The sequence below is a fragment of the Manis pentadactyla genome, chromosome 14 (assembly GCF_030020395.1).
Source record: "Manis pentadactyla isolate mManPen7 chromosome 14, mManPen7.hap1, whole genome shotgun sequence".
Taxonomy (NCBI): Eukaryota; Metazoa; Chordata; class Mammalia; order Pholidota; family Manidae; genus Manis; species Manis pentadactyla.
In genome coordinates, this window is record NC_080032.1 from 24,922,377 (window position 1) to 24,940,968 (window position 18,592).

General features: G+C 47.0%; 1 protein-coding gene across 2 annotated transcripts in view; it reads left to right on the forward strand.

Moving 5' to 3' along the window:
* The window catches only part of POLE (DNA polymerase epsilon, catalytic subunit), an 83,235-nt gene that overhangs the window by 3,316 nt on the left and 61,327 nt on the right, over positions 1–18,592 (forward strand). For both annotated transcript variants that reach the window (XM_036921916.2, XM_036921917.2), the window contains exons 7-23: positions 885–1,026; positions 1,157–1,237; positions 1,962–2,069; positions 2,379–2,489; positions 2,764–2,849; positions 3,112–3,231; positions 4,629–4,761; positions 4,849–4,962; positions 5,075–5,287; positions 5,567–5,674; positions 11,696–11,824; positions 11,901–12,003; positions 12,085–12,231; positions 12,670–12,815; positions 15,639–15,787; positions 16,764–16,856; positions 17,083–17,227. In XM_036921916.2, coding sequence (XP_036777811.2) covers positions 885–1,026; positions 1,157–1,237; positions 1,962–2,069; positions 2,379–2,489; positions 2,764–2,849; positions 3,112–3,231; positions 4,629–4,761; positions 4,849–4,962; positions 5,075–5,287; positions 5,567–5,674; positions 11,696–11,824; positions 11,901–12,003; positions 12,085–12,231; positions 12,670–12,815; positions 15,639–15,787; positions 16,764–16,856; positions 17,083–17,227 — 2,128 coding nt within the window. The remainder of the gene's footprint in view (positions 1–884; positions 1,027–1,156; positions 1,238–1,961; positions 2,070–2,378; positions 2,490–2,763; positions 2,850–3,111; positions 3,232–4,628; positions 4,762–4,848; positions 4,963–5,074; positions 5,288–5,566; positions 5,675–11,695; positions 11,825–11,900; positions 12,004–12,084; positions 12,232–12,669; positions 12,816–15,638; positions 15,788–16,763; positions 16,857–17,082; positions 17,228–18,592) is intronic.

An 18,592-nucleotide genomic window follows, 5' to 3' on the forward strand; every position in this document is an offset into this window, starting at 1 on the left:
TTATGATTTATGGCAAGTGTTAAGATGTCTACAAATTAAATACCTAGATTTACATAGCACATTTTCTCCAGAGTACCTTGGGTATTATGTAGGAAACCTTAAATGTAGGACATCAGACATTGTTCATCAAATGTTTGGACATCAAAGCAGTAGGAAATACGGTAAGAGATTAAAGAGAAAAATCTTAGCTCCTTTAAAGTTATGATAACTTCAGAAGAACTAATCATACCCTTTGACAAAAGATCAGTTTGAGACCTTGTACATTTCTGCACCACTACCCCCTTCGCAGTGGCCTATAAGTTACTTTTCAGGATATTGTAAGGTGTAACAGAGACTGAGTCACCAGAGGCCCTAAAACTCATTATCTTTTTTTTTTTTTTAATTGGTGGTGATCCATTCAGCATTTGGAAGCTTGGAGTAAATGTTCTAGTGCTAATGGTTTCCCACTTGGATGTGATAAGTAACTTTGATGCAGAAATAGTTAACCCTTTATCATTGACTTCACTTGCCGAGAACTTTATGACTTCTGCAGGGTAGGCCTGTTTCTGTCATCCTTGCTTTCATGAAGAAACAAGCTTGGCAAGAGTAGGTGTCACTGGTCGACAGGCCTTTCAAGTAACAGAAAGTGTTTCCTCTCTTTGTTTTTTCACTTGGGTAACTTACATCCTATAAAATACATACATCCTAACTATACACTGAATTTCCTTGTATCTGGCCTGCTGCTGGGCTGGAAGGGTCATCCAAGGTCATTCCTTAAGAGGGCCTGTCTTGGTCATCTCAAACTCCTCTGTTTACTTTTTTGTGTTTATTCCATGTGGAGTCTGGTCTTCCCCTGGGCCCCACCTAGCTGAGTTTAGTTGAGTAAGCTGCTCTCTATGCTGCAGTGTTCTGCAAGGGAGCAGTGTGATTATTGATGAAGAGGAAATGTCCAAGAAGATTGCAGACCAACTGGACAACATTGTGGACATGAGAGAGTATGATGTTCCCTACCACATCCGTCTCTCCATTGACCTGAAGATCCATGTGGTGAGTGGGCCTTCACTCATGGGCAGTTCCTACCAGCCCAGGAGTGGTAACTGAAGGATAAATCTAGAGAGAAATATGCTTCCCTGGATGGACATAGAGCTCTTTTGCTAATCCACTGCATGTCCTACAGGCTCACTGGTACAACGTCAGATACCGAGGAAATGCCTTTCCAGTGGAAGTCACCCGCCGAGATGACCTTGTGGAACGACCTGTAAGTACAGCTTTCTTGTCCTCCATCCTGAATTTTCCACTTGTTTCTCGCACTCTGATTCAGTGCTGAAAGGTGTGTTTGATTCAAAGATTTGTTTGCTTCTTTTTCCTCAAGTACTTTCTTAAAAGAATCGGAGTTTCTGACCTGAGAGTATAGTTTCCCTTTGCATCTCTGCATCACCATGTGAAATTAGTATTTGACCTAGGCTGGATGAGAATATTTGAGGGAAAGCTCTGACTTCCTTTTGGGTTGTTGATAATGAAGTGGTGGGAACAATGGGTTCATAACTGAAGGGCCTTGGTTCAGGGACAGCTTTGTGTTCATGGGAAAGTCTGTACTCTATTCTCTCATTCCAGAGTGAAGAGGTTGGCTCTGTACTGCAGTCTCCCGTCAGGGTTGTTGTAAAGGTCATAACTAGGGAGTGCATTTTAGAGAGCTTTGAGACTTGGGTGTTCTTGTAATTACAGGCTTGTCCTATGATCGGTTGCTCTAGCCTTTTCTTTCATGTCTAAATCTCCATGCCATCAGGGAGTTACGGTGTTCTTGGTGTAGGTCAGTCAGCCCCGAGGTGCGTGACCCACTTCTTTTGGAATCTTTTCCTGTGGCAGCTCTTGTTTTCAGTGCTGGAGGTGGTGGTGATGGGTGTCAAGAGATCTCTAGATCTGGGATCTCTAGAGCTTGGCTTGGTTTGTGGCCAACTCAGTGCTTCATTTTGTGTCTCCAGGACCCTGTGGTTTTGGCATTTGACATTGAGACGACCAAGCTGCCCCTCAAATTTCCTGATGCTGAGACTGACCAGATTATGATGATTTCCTATATGATTGACGGTCAGGTGAGTAGTGCCTTCTGGGTTGTGAGCTCCCTGGGAACAGAACAGTGTCTGCTCTGTGGTTTAGTATTTTTTGAGTGAACAGTGAGGGAGTAGAGTCACAAATTGAACAAGTCTTCTGACACCCAGCTGTGCTCTTGACACCAATAGAAATCTGAGACATTCGAGTTTAGGTAGTGTATCTCCTCTTGGCAATGCTAGGGCACCTTTAAGTTGCTGCAGAGATTTTTGTGGTAAGAGTTTCTAGACTGAGTGTCGAGAGGTGTGTCTGCAGCTTTGTGTCTCTAATGCTATTGGTAATGAACTTCCTAGGGCTACCTCATCACCAACAGGGAGATTGTTTCAGAAGATATTGAAGATTTTGAGTTCACCCCCAAGCCAGAATATGAAGGACGCTTCTGTGTCTTCAATGAACCTGATGAGGTAAAGAGCTGTTCCTTGGAAGCTGCCTGAAATTTAGAGTGAAGTGGGAAGAGGACATTGACCTTTAAGGCCTTGGCTTTCTTTGAATCAGAGCAGCAGCTTGCTGGACCCAGTTTTACTGGTGTGGTCCTCATCCATGTGGAGACATGGGTGGGGGGTTGGAAATAAAGGGCTGATTCAAGGTTGATTTTCCTGAACTTTGGGAGAAGTGGTTGGAAATAGCTTGAAGAAGGGAAAAGGCAACTCCCTGAGTGTCATGATTGGTTGAATTCAGGTTCATCTAATCCAGAGATGGTTTGAGCATGTCCAGGAGACTAAACCCACCATCATGGTCACCTACAATGGGGACTTCTTTGACTGGTGAGTCTAATGAACCTGTGAGTAACTAAAAAGTGTTTGGGAATGGACATTGCATGGTAGTGTGACTACGCTCAGTGCTACTGAACTGTCCACTGAGAAGTGGCTAAGGTGGGAGAGAGTGTTTGGGATGCGTGGGAAGAGGAGCAGCGCACTTGGTGGCACAAGTGGCATAAAGGGAGATGGGTGTGAGGAGTTCTTGGTTCCCCATCTGTGGGAATTAATGTCTGACTGCCCATGTGCTCATCTGTCCTCTTGTCCCCAGGCCTTTTGTGGAGGCCAGAGCTGCAGTCCATGGACTGAGCATGTACCAGGAGATAGGATTCCAGAAGGACAGCCAGGGGGAGTATAAGGCAGCCCAGTGCATCCACATGGACTGTCTCAGGTGGGCCCTGCAGCATACCTGGTGTCTCACTACTGTGTCTCACAGCTCCCTTCTTGATCACCTGGTCCTGTCCACACCCTCTGGAGGGAGCAAGGTGGTTCTGAGAAGCAGCTCTCATCACCTGAGAGGAAAGCAGCTGCCGGCTTTGGCTGGTCCAGGGACATGCTGCCTTTCATCATCTGTTCATCATTCATTGAGTTACCAGGCATCTTGAGTGTTTGCCTTTGGGGAATGGAAGGCAGACTGGAAGGAAAGGCCTGGTCACTGAGGTTTGGTGCTGCACGAGTTCCTGGAGAGGCCTGGACTTCCCCACGAGGTCGGGATGCAGAGCCTGGCTTCCTCCCAAAGGATGAGCGTGGTGTCCATACCAGCTGGGGTATTCAGGCTGAGAGCACGTGAGGTGCCCAGAGTGCTGGCAGGGAAGGCTGGGGGTGGTCTCATAGGCTTCCTGTGTCCTGTGGAGAGGTGGGTTTTATCTTGACCCTCAATGGGGAGCCATTGATGCATCTGAAGTTTGATCCCCTTCTTCTTAGCCCTGGCATATGGTGTGTGCGTTGGAGGGGGCAGGCCAGGTTGCAATGCGAATGAGAGTGAAGAGGGTGTGGACCTGGGGCTGCATGGGTTTGGGAGCAAGGGCACATGCGGCATGGGGAACACTGGTTCTCAGGTTTTGGGGTGACTTCCTGGGGGAATAGGGTGGAGTTGAGGTTCCAAACAGCAGGCCTGGGAACCCCACAAATGGAGAGGGCTTAATGATGTAGACATGGGCTGGCAAGAACTGTACTGGGGAGGGAAGAAGAGGTGGGGGAGGAGGAATATGGGGAGGCCACAGCAGGGCATTTCTGGGGGACATGGGGTGGCCAGCAGTGCATAGGCTGAGGGAGGTAAGACTCGATGTGGACAGCAGGTGTCTACAACCCAGGAAGACATGGTGTCAATCAAGGATGAGTTGGGAGGTAGTGGAGGCAGGCACAGGTTTGAGGGGAATGTGGGGCCTTGAGTGCTTCCACACTGAAAGGATCATGTAAGGAGAGGAGGGGAGTTTAACAACAGGAACTAGGGGCTCAGAAAGCAGAGCAGACCATGACGCTCTGACAGGACAAGCTGTGGAGGGGCCTGGAGGAGGCTGGAGGGTGTGGGTTCCTGCCTGCTCACCTTTGTATTTCTTTGTGAGGGAGAGAGAGGAGGCCACAGGGCTCAAAGGACTGGCTCTGGCATCTCCTTGTTTGTGGGTAGGTTGATGAAATTAACTAGATCAGGATGAACGGTTCACCATGTGGGGCTTGGAGATTGCTGGGTCCTTGTCAGGACTCCATGTGGCAAGGCCAGCTTTGTCGCCTCTTATGGGTTCCTGAGCTTCGTTTCAGAATTACCTCTGCTCTCATTCTCATTCCCAGGTGGGTGAAGAGGGACAGTTACCTTCCAGTGGGCAGTCACAACCTCAAGGCAGCTGCCAAATCCAAACTGGGCTATGATCCTGTGGAGCTGGATCCTGAGGATATGTGCCGGATGGCCACCGAGCAGCCTCAGGCACGTGTGCCACCTCACTGAGTTTACCTGCTTCTCCCGTGCACGCCCTTGGCTCCTCATTCCCTTACTCTGATGTTCTCTCCCCAGATTCTGGCAACATACTCTGTGTCAGACGCGGTGGCCACCTACTACCTGTACATGAAGTATGTCCACCCCTTTATATTTGCCCTCTGCACCATCATCCCCATGGAGCCTGATGAGGTCAGTGCCCTTTTGCCCCAACATCATTCTCGGCTTGCTACATGGTGGCAGGCAGCCAATGCTGCACGGCTGTGGAGCTTGGTATTTGTCTTGAAGCCTTATGTTCCCACAGGTGCTGCGGAAGGGCTCCGGAACACTGTGTGAGGCCTTGCTGATGGTGCAGGCCTTCCACGCCAACATCATCTTCCCCAATAAGCAAGAGCAGGAGTTCAACAAGCTGACGGATGACGGCCATGTGCTGGATGCCGAGACCTATGTGGGTGGCCACGTGGAGGCCCTCGAATCAGGCGTGTTCCGCAGCGACATCCCCTGCCGCTTCAGGATGGTGCGCCCCTGCCTGCTTCCTGAGGCTCGTGTCTCTTTCCTCCAAGTGCTATGGTGGGACTCAGGCCTCAGGGGCTGATGTAAAGCCCTTGCTCCTTCCTTCCCACCCTGCGGGCTCTTTTCTGGTGTCCTCTCTCTGGGCTGCCCTTTTCTTGGGTGCTGCAGGGCCAAGTGCTTGGCTCCTTCCAGAGCATTTTCTTCAGCATCCCACCTGAAGTAGGCTGGTTGGTGTGAAGGTGGTTTCCCATCTCACCCCTGTCTTCTTGGTTGTTTGTGCTAGAATCCTGCTGCCTTCAACTTCCTGCTGCAGCGGGTAGAGAAGACGATGCATCATGCCATTGAGGAGGAGGAGAAGGTGCCCATGGAGCAGGTCACCAACTTCCAAGAGGTAACACTAAGTGGGGGTCTGCCTGTGGACTAGCTTATTTCAGTAGTGTGTTCATTATGCATCTACTGTGAGCTGGTACTTGGGCTCTGAAACGATAACACAGGGTCATTTTTGGTCTGGTCTAATGGAACTGGATGTGTTGTGGTCACAGTGAATGACCTGACTTAGCGAGGTGGGGAATTTCATAGAGGAGACAGTGGTCTCTTGAGCTGGGTCTTGGAACGCAGTGGTAGCTGCTGTGGGACAGAGAAAGGCCGGATGTGGGACTCCACTCTGGGATTCATGAATAACTAAGGAAATTTTTAAAATAATGAGATAAGTTCCTACAAATGACAGAGTAGAAATTCCTGACTCTGAAATCTATCAAATAATGGTTAGAAAGCACCATTTACTGGGTACTATGTGACTTCCCACTGTGCTGTGCTGTTGCCTGTATGTGGCACATCTCAGGTCACTGTCAGGCACTCCTTGTGCTGCAGCATATTGAGTGACTAGTGGTTTGGAGTGTTTTGTTTGTTTTTTTTACCAGGTTTAGGATTGATTTCAAGAAACATCTTGTAGCAGATTACTGGGCAAAATTCAAATAAGACTGCAGTTTCTCTGCAAATTGTAAAGTGCTATGTAGCTGATACCAGCAACAGCTATCATATACTTTGGGGACTTTTCAGTGAACCAACCTGGGAAGAAGAGAGTCTAGACTGAATAACAAATATGAGTTAAGGAACTCCTTAAAAGGAACAAAGGTGATACTTTCAAAGTCTAAAACAATGAAATGAATGAGGATGGAGGCAGAGGTGTGCTCATCAGAGGGGCTCCAGACGCGCCTCAGCAAGCTCAGGAGGGAGCTCTGGATGGCAGGTCTTAGCTTCTCCCAGGCCCTGAAGGTACTTTCTAAGTGCAGCCTGGGACCCTTGAACAAAGGGCAACAGCTTCACCTTTTGTTCTGATCCATCATCTGGCAGTGGTGTAGACAGCTGGTGGGAGGCAATGGCTGGCAGTGGCCAGGGCTTGGCTTTTTTGTTTTCTTTGTGTAATGTATTTCTAGTTTCAAACCATTGTGCTCTGAGAAACTGCTAGATACAATTTCAGTCTTTTTTAGTTTATTGAGGCTCTTCTTATAGCCTAGTATGTGATCTGTTCTGGAGACCATTCCATGTACAGTTGAGAAAAATGTGTATCCTGCTGCTTTTGGGTGGAGTGTTCTATAGGTATTTAAGCCCATTTGAGCTAATGTATTGTTCAGTGCCTCTGTTTCCTTATTTTTTTTCTGTCCGGTTGATCTCTCTAATGATGTGAATGGTGTGTTAAAATCTCCTAAAATGAACGTGTTGCAGTCTGTTTCCTTTAATTCTGTTTGTATTTGTTTTACATGTATAGGTGCTCCTATGTTGGGTGCATAGATATTTATAATGGTTATATACTCTTGTTGGACTGATCCCTTTATCATTACATAATATCCTTTGTTTTGTTACTTTCTTTGTTTTGAAATCAATGTTGTCCAATATAAGTACTGCTACTCCTGCCTTTTTCTCCCTATTATTTGCATGTAATACCTTTTTCCATCCCTTCACTTTTAGTCTGTGTATGTCTTTAGGTCTGAAAGGAGTCTCTTGTAGGCAACATATAGATGGGTCTTGTTTCCTTATTCATTCTGCCACTCTGTGTATGTGTTTTGATTGGTGCATTCAGTCCATTTACATTTAAGGTATTATTGATAGATATGTACTTACTGCCATTTTCTTAATTGTTTTCTGTTGTTTTTTTATATCTCCTCTATGTTCCTTTCTTCCTGTTATATACTCTTCTCTTGTTATTGATGGTTTTCTTAGTGTTGTAATTGGATTTGTCTTGTTAAATATTTATTTTGGGTGTGTGTGTTTATTGTAGGCTTTAGTTTTGTGGTTACCAAAGGTTCAAGGATAGCTTCTTTATTATATAATAGTCTATCTTAAATTGCTGATTACTCTATTTCAAACACAATCTAAAGGTTTTTTTTCTCCTTCTTCCTCCACATTTTTTTCTATTAGATGTCATAATCTGCACTTTTTGTGTATCCCTTGACTGATTTTGTGTATAGTTGATTTTGCTTCTTTTGCTGTGTTTTAATTTTATGCTTGTTTGGTAATTAGTTGGTCTATACTGTGGGTTTATTTTCAGTGGTGAAAGCTATTTAGCCTTATGGTCATTTCCATCTACAGTGATCTCTTTAACGTATGTAAATCTGGCTTAGTGGTGGTGAATTTCTTCAACTTTTTTTATCTGGAAATTGTTTAATCCTTGCTTCAATTTTGTTTGTTTGTTTGTTTTTGAAGCAGAGTAAAAGTTTTATTTAAAGTTATTTAGTGCAGGCGACCTCAGAGAGAGAAGAGCACCCTGAAAGGTTGGGAAAAGTTAAAGTTTCACACTCAGAAAGTGCGGACGACCTCAGAGAGAGGAGCACCTTGCTTCAAATTTAAATGATAATCTTGCCAGGTAGAGGATTTTTGGTTGCAAGGTCCTTCTGTTTCACTGTATTAAATATATCATGCTGCTCCCTTCTGGTCTGAAGAGTTTCTGTTGAGAAGTCTGCTGATAGCCTGATGGGATTTCCTTTATAAGTAATCTTTTTTCTCTTGCTGGCTGCTTTCAACCCTCTCTCCTTATCCTTGCTTGATATTTGCCATTTTAATTATATGTCTTGGTGTTGTCTTGCTGGGGTTTCTTTTGTTATGGGATCTCTGTGCTCCATGACCTGAGTATTTCCTTCCCCAGATTGGGGAAGTTTTTAATAATTATTTCCTTAAATATACTTTCTATCCCTTTCTCTCTCTCTTTTCCTTCTGGTACCATTATTATGCAAATATTGTTTTGTTAGGATTGGTCACATAGCTCTCTGATTCTTTCATTCCTAGAGATCCTTTTTTCTCTGTTCATCAGCTCTTTATTTTCCTTTTTTATAATTCATTTCATGTCTCTACATGATCTAATCTACTTTTAAATTCCTCCATTGTATGTTTCATTTCCGATACTGTGTTCTTCAGCTCTGAGTGGCTCTTTTGCAGTTTTTCTATATCATTGTTGAAGGTCCTACCGAGATCTTGAATATTTTTCTGTAAATCTGTTAGCATGTTAATGACTTTCAAACTGAAATTTTTATCAAGAAGATTGGTGTTCTGTTTCATTTAGCCTTCATTCTGGGGTTCTGTCTTGTAGTTTTGATTGGATCAAATTCCTCACCTGCTCATGTTGTCAGGGATTCTGTGTTTCCTCCTTTGTATTAGATGTCTCTGCTATGCTTTTTCATATAAAGAGTAATAGCTTTATGAAGAAGGTGTGCTATGGTGCCCAGAAGTTCAAGATTCTTTACTCTCTAGATCCTGGTTCTATTTTGCAGGATCCCCAGTTGTTGGCATGCCATGGGTGGGGCGCACCTTTGTCTGGTGTCTGTACTGGTCTCAGTCTGGGCAGGCAGTTTGCTTGAGCTGCTGCTTTTGCGATCAGCTCAGGAGTCTCTATTGAGCTCACTGTGGGCTGGGCTGCCCTCTGCCCTGCTTACAGCAATGGGTTAATCAGGTGGGTGGGCAGGTGTTCCCCAGCCAGATGCACAGCACTGGATTTAGACACCCACAGGGAGGAAGGAGCTCTTGGGGCTGTCTCCTCCAGGCACCTCTGTGGTTGGGCTGAAATGGAGCCAAGCAAGCTGGGAGAGTCTCCCTCCACCTGCCAGGCAGTAAAGTCTGATGCTGCTGCTGGGCCAAGTGGGTTGGTTCCTGACAGAATGTGCAGGGAGGTGTCCTGGGGCTGTGTTGCCAGTAAGGGTGATGGAGCGTCAGGAGCTCCCCAGAGTTCCTGACCTGTTGGGCTGAGGAAGGGCTGGGGAGGTATCCTCCACCTGCCCTTTGTCCTGAGTTCTGTCCAGTCCTCGTAACCTCTCTTACCCTCCCATTGCTGAAAGTTTTTAAAAGTGCCACCTCTGCTTTGGGTCTCTGGACTGGTGGAGTGTACCTGCCCTCCACACTGGCTGGAGTCTCAGCCTCCCAGAGTGTTCCACCTGCCCCTGGTGTCCAGCCCAATAATCACCAGAACTCAATGCAATGTGGGCATTTGCTTCCAGAGAAGATCCCAAGGGCCAGGTGTGTCATGCTCCTGGGCTCCTACCCCCTCCTGGCTCCATTTGTCTTTCTCCCACCTGTAGGATGGTGTTGGGGAGGGCTTGGGTCCCATTCAGTCTTGGCTTTGCCGCCTCACCCTTTCCTATATGGTCCTCTCTCCTTCCTCAGGTGCAGGGGGTCTGTTCTGCAGTCTTCAGGTTGTTTTCAGGTCTAGGTGCATTTGCTGTGTTTTCCTCTTTTGTGTCTTTTTGGTAGGAGTTTTCCATCTTGCCTCCCTATTCCACCATCTCTAATCTGATTAGTCTTTAGTATTTTTAATTACACTCATTTTAGCACGTGTACTCCAGGAGGTTTGTTCTATCAGGTTCTCAGGGATCTCCTCCCTGTGTCTGCTCCCAGCCATGGCAGGTGTTTCTTTTGTTTCTTTCTACATGCTGTGAATGTGGAACATGCATTCCTCTTAAACAGGGAACCCCATTCATGCAGCCAACTGAGAGGGCTGTTGGATAGTTTTATGTTTCTACTTGGTTCCATAGAAGTGATGCCGGCCTGGGTGTCTTCTTACCTGCTTCTTGGCTGCAGGGTTCCCAGACCCAGTGGTGAGTGTAATATGAACCACAGACCTGTAGATGGACCTCCCCATGGTGGCGGGTGCTGGGGGGGCTGTCTTCACCCAGAGCCCAGATTAGACATGGCTTTGGTGAGCAGACTTGTTTGAGTTTATCCTTTTATGGAGGTGGCCTTTGAGAGGTGCTGCCTTTATTTGGCACTCTGCATTTTGTCTCCTTGTTGTGTGTAAATTGCCTCTCCTTGAAGAATCACAAAAAATGTGCAGCTCACACCTCAGGCCTGAGACCCTTACCTCAGAAAGGCCTGTGCAAAGCTGGGTGCTTGGGTTTTAGGAGGCTCCTGTGTGTCTGATAGGAAGGCATCATCTTCCTAAGGTACTTGTGGAGATGTCATGGTTTATGTTGAGCACCTGCTTTCCTGCTGGAAGTCTGTGTTTTTGCTGTGTGCAGACAGAAGTGCCTAATGACTGACCCTTAAAACCCTGGGTGCTGGGTCCCTGAGAGCTCCTGGGGTGACAGCACTGGGCCCATGTCAGTTTGATGCTGGAAGAATTAGCTCCTCCCAGCTTGAGCCTGGCCTCCTAATTTCGCATCACATGCCTTATTCCTTTTCTTTTTGAGCTGTGTGTCCTTTCACTATAAGTTACCAAACCTTGGGGTGGTCCTGGTAGCTCTGACACAGGGCCTAGCCTCCAACATGGCACCACTGAGTCAGTTCACTGCTCTGGTATTGAGTGCTTATTGCTTTTGTACCCTGTAAATAACTTAGAAGCTCAGTTCTGTGCCTAACCAGGATAGTTTTCATATTTCATGAAGGTTTCTAGGCCTTTGGTATCAGGAAGGTTTTTAGCTAACAGCTCAACCCTTGGCTGGAAAAAGAAACCTGATTTGTTGGCTTATAAAGGAGTGCTGACAGTCTAACACTGGTTCAGAGTATGGCTTGTGGACAGAGAGGCCTGTGTTTGAGCTCATGCTAACCTCTTGAGCCTGATCACTCATCAGGTGGGGGGTTGCTGAGACAGGGAAGGCTTGTCACACACTCACTTGCCTGGACATGCCAGGCACCCCACAAGGATAGCTGTTGATGCGCTGACTGTGCCCCATACTCCTTGGTAGGTCAGCTGTGCCAGGCAAGGCCACAGACAGTCTTAGAGTGTTCTCCCAACCCAAAAGTTCTTGTGGAGTGGAGGCTGCTGCTGTCTAATTAGGGCTCTGTCTTTTCTGGCCAGCCTGCTGCACATCCAGCACCTGGTGTTAGTGGCTGCCTCTTGTCTGCCTGGGAGTGTGGTGCTTTCTTTGTTACTCTGTCTGTGCAGTCTTGTTTTTCTTGGTTGCCAGCCTCCATTTCTTTCCCTTCTCAGGTGTGTGATCAGATTAAAACCAAGCTCACCTCCCTGAAAGATGTTCCTAACCGAATCGAATGTCCCCTCATCTACCACCTGGATGTGGGGGCCATGTATCCTAATATCATTCTGACAAACCGCCTACAGGTAAGGCAGATTCTCACATCAGAAATGAGCTCTTTCCACCCAAAAGTTGATTGCTCATTCCCAATTCCCTCTGCAGCCCTCTGCCATGGTGGATGAGGCCACCTGTGCTGCCTGTGACTTCAACAAGCCTGGAGCAAACTGCCAGAGGAAGATGGCCTGGCAGTGGAGGGGCGAGTTCAGTTGAGTGTTAGGCGGGGGTGGGGGGAGCTGCTCAGTGGAAGCAGGTGCGCAGGTCTCTCACATGTTTTCTTCTCCCGTAGTGCCAGCCAGCCGCAGTGAATACCATCGGATCCAGCACCAGTTGGAGTCAGAGAAGTTCCCTCCGTTGACCCCGGAGGGCTCAACCCGGGCTTTTCATGAGCTGTCCCGCGAAGAGCAGGCTAAATATGAAAAGAGGAGACTAGCAGGTGAGCAGCCCAGGACTTGGCCGCAGCTTTCCAAATACTGACTTACCAAGTCTCCTCTGACTTTTGGGCCTTTGTGGGGCTGTGTTGGTATGTCACAGTCTGAGTTCAGTTAAACTAGTTGTTGAGTCAGAGCAGGTCACTGAACTTGTTTCCCTGTAGGCTTCATTTCTTCATTTCTCCATTTCTCCTTTAGCAAGGATTCTGATACTGAATTCTTCTTTCTTCTTGTGGGCTTGGTATAGTTGGCGTGTTCATTCCTGGGCTGCCTTCCTTTGATATGAGAAACCAGCAGCATCAGTGTGAATTTTCTGTACCCTTGTGTTAACCTAGAAACCTGTGTTTGATGGCATCCCTAGTGTCTTGCTCTCTTTGGCTGTGTACAGGAGGCCCGGCTATCTCCTGGTGGGTCTCACGTGCTCCCTCTCCACTGTACCTTAGATTACTGCCGGAAGGCATACAAGAAGATCCATGTGACCAAGGTGGAGGAGCGCCTCACCACCATCTGCCAGCGGGAGAACTCATTCTATGTGGACACAGTGCGTGCCTTCCGGGACAGGCGCTATGAGTTCAAAGGTCTCCACAAGGTAAATCTGACCTTTATGTATGAAGTTGGAACAGAGTCTAGTTTCTGAGATGAGAATCCTGGACAGCCCCTGGACTGGGATGTGTTACTCCCAGTCCAGGGGCTGACTTCTGGGTTAGCACATGCATTCTGACAATAAATGTGCTATTGTTTTCAGCTTTAAAGAAATAAGGGCCTAGGCCTTGGAACTAACTATTCTGACTGATTGCTTTTGAAATATTTAGAGCAGGGTCAGCAAACTACATTTTTATTATTAAACTTTTACTGGAGCCAAGCTACTTCTCTCTCAGTGAGGCAGTGAGCAGCTGTGGCAGAAATGGAGGCCTGTACCTTGACAGCATTGGCCACGTGTCCCTTTAGTTGCTTGACTGACTGGGAGGAGTTAGGGAAATGTCTTACTGGCATGTTTCATCCGGTAGTATCAAGGAGATATGTAACAGCACATCAGCAGCATGAAGGACACTTATATTGACATATATCCATCCCCACCTTCCATCTCCAGGACTCTTCATCTTACAAAACTGAAACTCTGTCCCCATGGAACAATAATCCCCCATCTACTCTCTATCTCTGAGTTTGACAACTAGGAACCCATAAGACGGAATCATACAGTGTTTGTCCTTTTGGGGCTGGCTGATTTCACTGAGCATAATCTCCTCAAGGTGCATCCATGTGTTAAGATTTCTATCCAATTTAAGGCTGAATAATGTTCCATTATATTTATATACTACATTCTGTTTATCCATTCATGGGTCAGTGAACACTTGGGTTGCTTCCATCTTTTGACTTTTGAGAATTCTGCTGAGAACATGGGTGTGCAAGTATCTCTTCAAGTCCCTGCTTTTAGTTCTTTTGGGTGTAGACCCAGGAGTGGGATTGTTGGACCATATGGTGATTATATTTTTAAGCTTTTGAGGAACAACACACCATCTCACTTTATTGTAATTCAGTGACTATCTACTTATTTTTCTGTCTCCGTCATCAGAGAAGCACTGAATGTGCATTGACTGTTTCTTGTTCTTCAGAGTCTAACTGGCACATAGTAAGTGCTCAAAAAGTATCTTAAATTTTTTTGTTCTTTAAGCACCAAACCTTTAAAAATATTTCTTCTCACATTGTATGGGAACTTTGCTGAAATATTTACGATCTTCTCTGCATTTCTTTATTAGTTGCCTTTGCCAGGGACCTCTGAGTAGCTCTTATTCCCTTAAGTCCAGTTCATGCAGACACAGGCCTGGCTCCTCATCCTAGTATACTTTGGCCTCAGAATGACCAGTCCCATCACAGAAGCTCATCCCCCAGTACCTGTTAGCCACGACTCCTTTCATTGCAGTAAAGCAGGTAGAATGTGCCAACTTGTGCCTCATAGCATGCTGGGGGAGCCGTCCCTTGGCCTCTTATTTGGGCCTTGGCATCCTATGAGGTTCAGCCTCTCTGTGGGTCTGAGGGCCAGGTTTCACCATGTTCCTGCTCAGCTGGCACCTCCTATTACCAGGATCTGCACACCCCCTGGCCCAGCATTTGTGAACTGACAGTTTCCAGTCTGATGTAAATTCTGTAGAGCCTCTCATTCATTCAAGATACTTACAGAATGCCTGTTATGTGGTAGACACTCTTTTAGGTACTGAAAATACATCCCCTGGGGGAGTAAGGATGAAATGTTCTGAGATGGAAGGAGAATGTCAAATGTCTGATCTCCAACAGCATCTTAGCAAACAGGGAGTGGAGTGAGTTCAGATGTCTTGAGTGCCTTCATCTGTCTCTGGTGGTGGGTGTGTCCACTTTATTGAGGTAAAAACTGACATGGGGAAAGTGTCACCCTTTAAAGCACGTGGGCAGTTCTGTAGATTTCAACAAAACATATGGTTGTATAACCACTACCACAGTGATGGGAACACTTTGATTACAACCACTTGGAATAGTGCACAGCCCTTCACTCCTCCTTAACTTGGCCATGTCAATCTTCCAAAGCTTGACACAGTATCTGATGAGCAGGCAGTGGTCCCTAAATATGGGCTAGTGAGTAAATTGTTACCCTAAGATGTTGCCTCTAATTATATGTGGTTTGTTGTCTGCAAGTCAGTAGTTCCTGAGTTCTGTTGTTTGAGAAACCCTGTAACTCAGCTTGTTGAGTGCATTCAGGGAGTAAAGTGATGAGTAGGACTCAGTTGGAGGCCCTGGGCCTCTTCAGTGGAGTAAAGCCCCTGCCTCAGTTGCTGGTCTTCAGATGTGGATTTCACTTGCTTCTCCCTAGCTGCCAGGTCCTGGGTCCTGTCCTAGGAGGTTGAAGTTGCCCCCAGCCTGATGTGTCCAAGAGGGTTATTCTTGTAACAATATTTCCTCCTGGACCTTGGTCTCACAGGAAATAAAAATGTAGCATTGATATGTTCTTTTATGTCCAGGGCTCTTGGCAGGACATCTTCTTACATGGGGCAGTTGTAGATTAAAGGTGATTCAGGACACCTGAGAACCCAGCATGTCATTCTGACCTGACTCAGGTTGGGGTCTTATGTGCAGACTTCTGTAGGGCCTTGTCAACATCGTATCTGGGTTAACTGTCTTGGATGCAGTAATAGTACTGCAGTGCTGTGGGAGAATGTCCTTGTCCTAGAAACAGAGTGCTTAAGTTCTTGGGGATTGGGTTTCTTAACTTTGCCAATGGGGGGATGGAGCAAATGTGGCAGAGCTGACAGTGACCCCCAGGGTGTGGACCTGTCCTCATACTTTTCCCTTAAACTTTCTATAGATTTGAGATTTTCAAAATATTAAAGCATTGGAGCATTGACTGGCGTGTGGGAGGTGATCAGGCTCTCTGTGTTCTCAGGTGTGGAAGAAGAAGCTCTCTGCGGCTGTGGAGGTGGGCGATGAGGCGGAAGTGAAGCGTTGCAAGAACATGGAGGTCCTGTATGACTCGCTGCAGCTGGCACACAAGTGCATCCTCAACTCCTTCTATGGCTACGTCATGCGCAAAGGGTATGTTTCAGCCCAGGGTGGGTGAGCTAGAGACAGCGCTGGCCCCCAGGCTGGACTGGGGTGTCTGGGGGATTGGTGCCACTGCACCTGCTGCCTGAATGTTCTGGGCTAGAGGCAGCGATTTGGAAGTTTATGGCACATTTACGTGACAGTGGATGTTGTTGCTGGGGGACTGTGGAGAGAGTCTGAGCAATTGCTAAACACTGCCATGTGGCCAACAATGGGGTAAAGCCATCTAAGTCAAGAAGGCCAGGGGTGGGGGTCTTAAAGCTGAGGAAGAGGTGGTTCCTGGGCTGCAAGGGATGAGGCTTGGTGGGGCCAGTACACTCACTGGATGGAATAGCCAGGTGGGCAGGGCCTTGGTGAGAGCAGGTCTGGAAGGCCAGACTGTCTGCTGTGGTAGGGGTTGCGAGGAGGGTTGATGTGGCAGCTCTGGAGAGGGAGAAAGGTAGTGGCAGTGCCAGGGATCGACTTTGAGGAGGGTAGTTTGGGGTTGCTCTTCAGTGGTGGAAAGGGAGCAGCAGAGGGCAGGGCTAGAACCTGAGCAGTTCCCTGGGAAAAGCAGGCTGACCTCAGTTTGCCCAGCACCTGTAGCTGAAACCTGACTCTGGAACAGCCAAGCCGAGTGGTATGTGGGAAACTGAGGGTGAATGTGGGCTTTGGGAGGATGGAGGAGGCATGAGATGGTGCTGGGGAGAGTGGGAGAACCCATGGGGACACGCGAGTGGACTGGTGTCTAGAGCCCTGCTGAGGCGGAGGTCATGAGCATTGTAGTGGCAGCATGCTGCATCCTTCTGGAGCTTTCCTTAGCCTTGTCCCACTCCTATAGCAGGGATGGAGGTGTCCTCAGTACAGACACGTTACCCTTCCTGCCCTCTTCAGATGTCCCCTTCTCCACGTTTTTCTCTCCCTGCCCCACCTCCTCTAACAAAGCATTGGAGGAGGCCCGCCCACCCAGCTGTGACTGTCTTTCCAGGGCCCGCTGGTACTCCATGGAGATGGCTGGCATCGTCTGTTTCACGGGGGCCAACATCATCACCCAAGCGCGAGAGCTGATCGAACAGATAGGGTGAGTGTGGTGCTCTTTGACTGCTGGGGTTGCATAGCTGCTTGGAGGCCAGGAGTGGGAAGGGTCAGTGCAGCAAAGATGGAATTGGAAATTTATGGGCATTTCATTTTGTGGCTTCACAGCCAGGAAGGGCCTTGTTGTCTTTGTCAGGATTTGACGTTGAGTTTTCCTACATGGGGGCCATAGCCGAGGGTCCCAATGGCCTTGTTTGTCTGTTTCTCTGAAGGAGGCCTTTAGAGCTGGATACAGATGGAATATGGTGTGTCCTACCCAACAGCTTCCCTGAAAATTTTGTCATCAAGACGACTACTGTAAAAAAGCCCAAGGTGACCATCTCCTACCCTGGTGCCATGTTAAACATCATGGTCAAGGTGAGCCTCAGTGTCCAGTGAGGGCCTGCCATCTGGGTCTGGGTTCTCCTTCCACACTGCACCCAGATTGCTTTGCTTTTAACTTTCCTTTTTGAACTAATTTTAGACTTACAGGAAAATGTTAAAAAATGGAACAGAAAATTCCCACATAACCTTCAGCCTGTTTCATCTATAGCACCTTCTGTAAACCACATACACTTGTCAGAACTAGGCAGTTCACATTGGTACAGCATTGTAACTACCCTAGACCTTCAGGTCTCCCCAGTTCCAAGAGCCCTCTCCACATCTTGCCTGTCTGCTTAGTCCACGTGGATGCAGCCTCCAGTCCACTGTGACCAGCATACTTTGATGAGTACTAGTCAGGGGTTCTGTTGACTGCCTCTTAGTTATTAGACTGAAGTTATTAGGTGTTTTGGAGGAATGCCACCAATGGGGTGCACTGTTTTGGCATTCTGTTGCTATCTGGCGTCAGGACTGTACCCTGGTGACTCAGTGTGGCTGCTATCTCCTGGCCTCCCCACTTGTTGTGCTGTGGTAGTGGGTCAGTGGGGCCGACCCTGACAGAAGGTTTTTTTGTTTTTGTTTTATTTATTAATTTTTTTTATTTTGGTATCTTTAATCTACAATTACATGAGCAACATTATGGTTACTAGACTCCCCCCATCATCAAGTCCCCACCACAAACCCCATTACAGTTACTGTCCATCAGCGTACTAAGATGCTATAGAATCACTACTTCTCTTTGTGTTGTACAGCCCTCCCTGTGCTGCTCCCCCCCCCACATTATGTCTGCTAATCATAATGCCTCCTTTTTCCCCCTTGTCCCTCCCTTCCCGCCCATCCTCCCCAGTCCCTTTCCCTTTGGTACCTGTTAGTCCATTCTTGGGTTCTGTGAATCTGCTGCTGTTTTGTTCCTTCAGTTTTTTTCTTTGTTCTTATACTCCACATATGAGTGAAATCATTTGATGCTTGTCTTTTTACGCCTGGCTTATTTCACTGAGCATAATAAACTCTAGCTCCATCCATGTTGTTGCAAATGGTAGGATTTGTTTTCTGCTTATGGCTGAATAATATTCCATTGTGTATATGTACCACATCTTCTTTATCCATTCATCTGCTGATGGACACTCAGGTTACTTCTATTTCTTGGCTATGGTAAATAGTGCTGCGATAAACATAGGGGTGCATCTGTCTTTTTCAAACTGGGCTCCTGCATTCTTAGGGTAAATTCCTAGAAGTGGAATTCCTGGGTCAAATGGTATTTCTATTTTGAATTTTTTGAGGAACCTCCATACTGCTTTCCACAATGATTGAACTAATTGACATTCCCATCAGCAGTGTAGGAGGGTTCCCCTTTCTCCATAT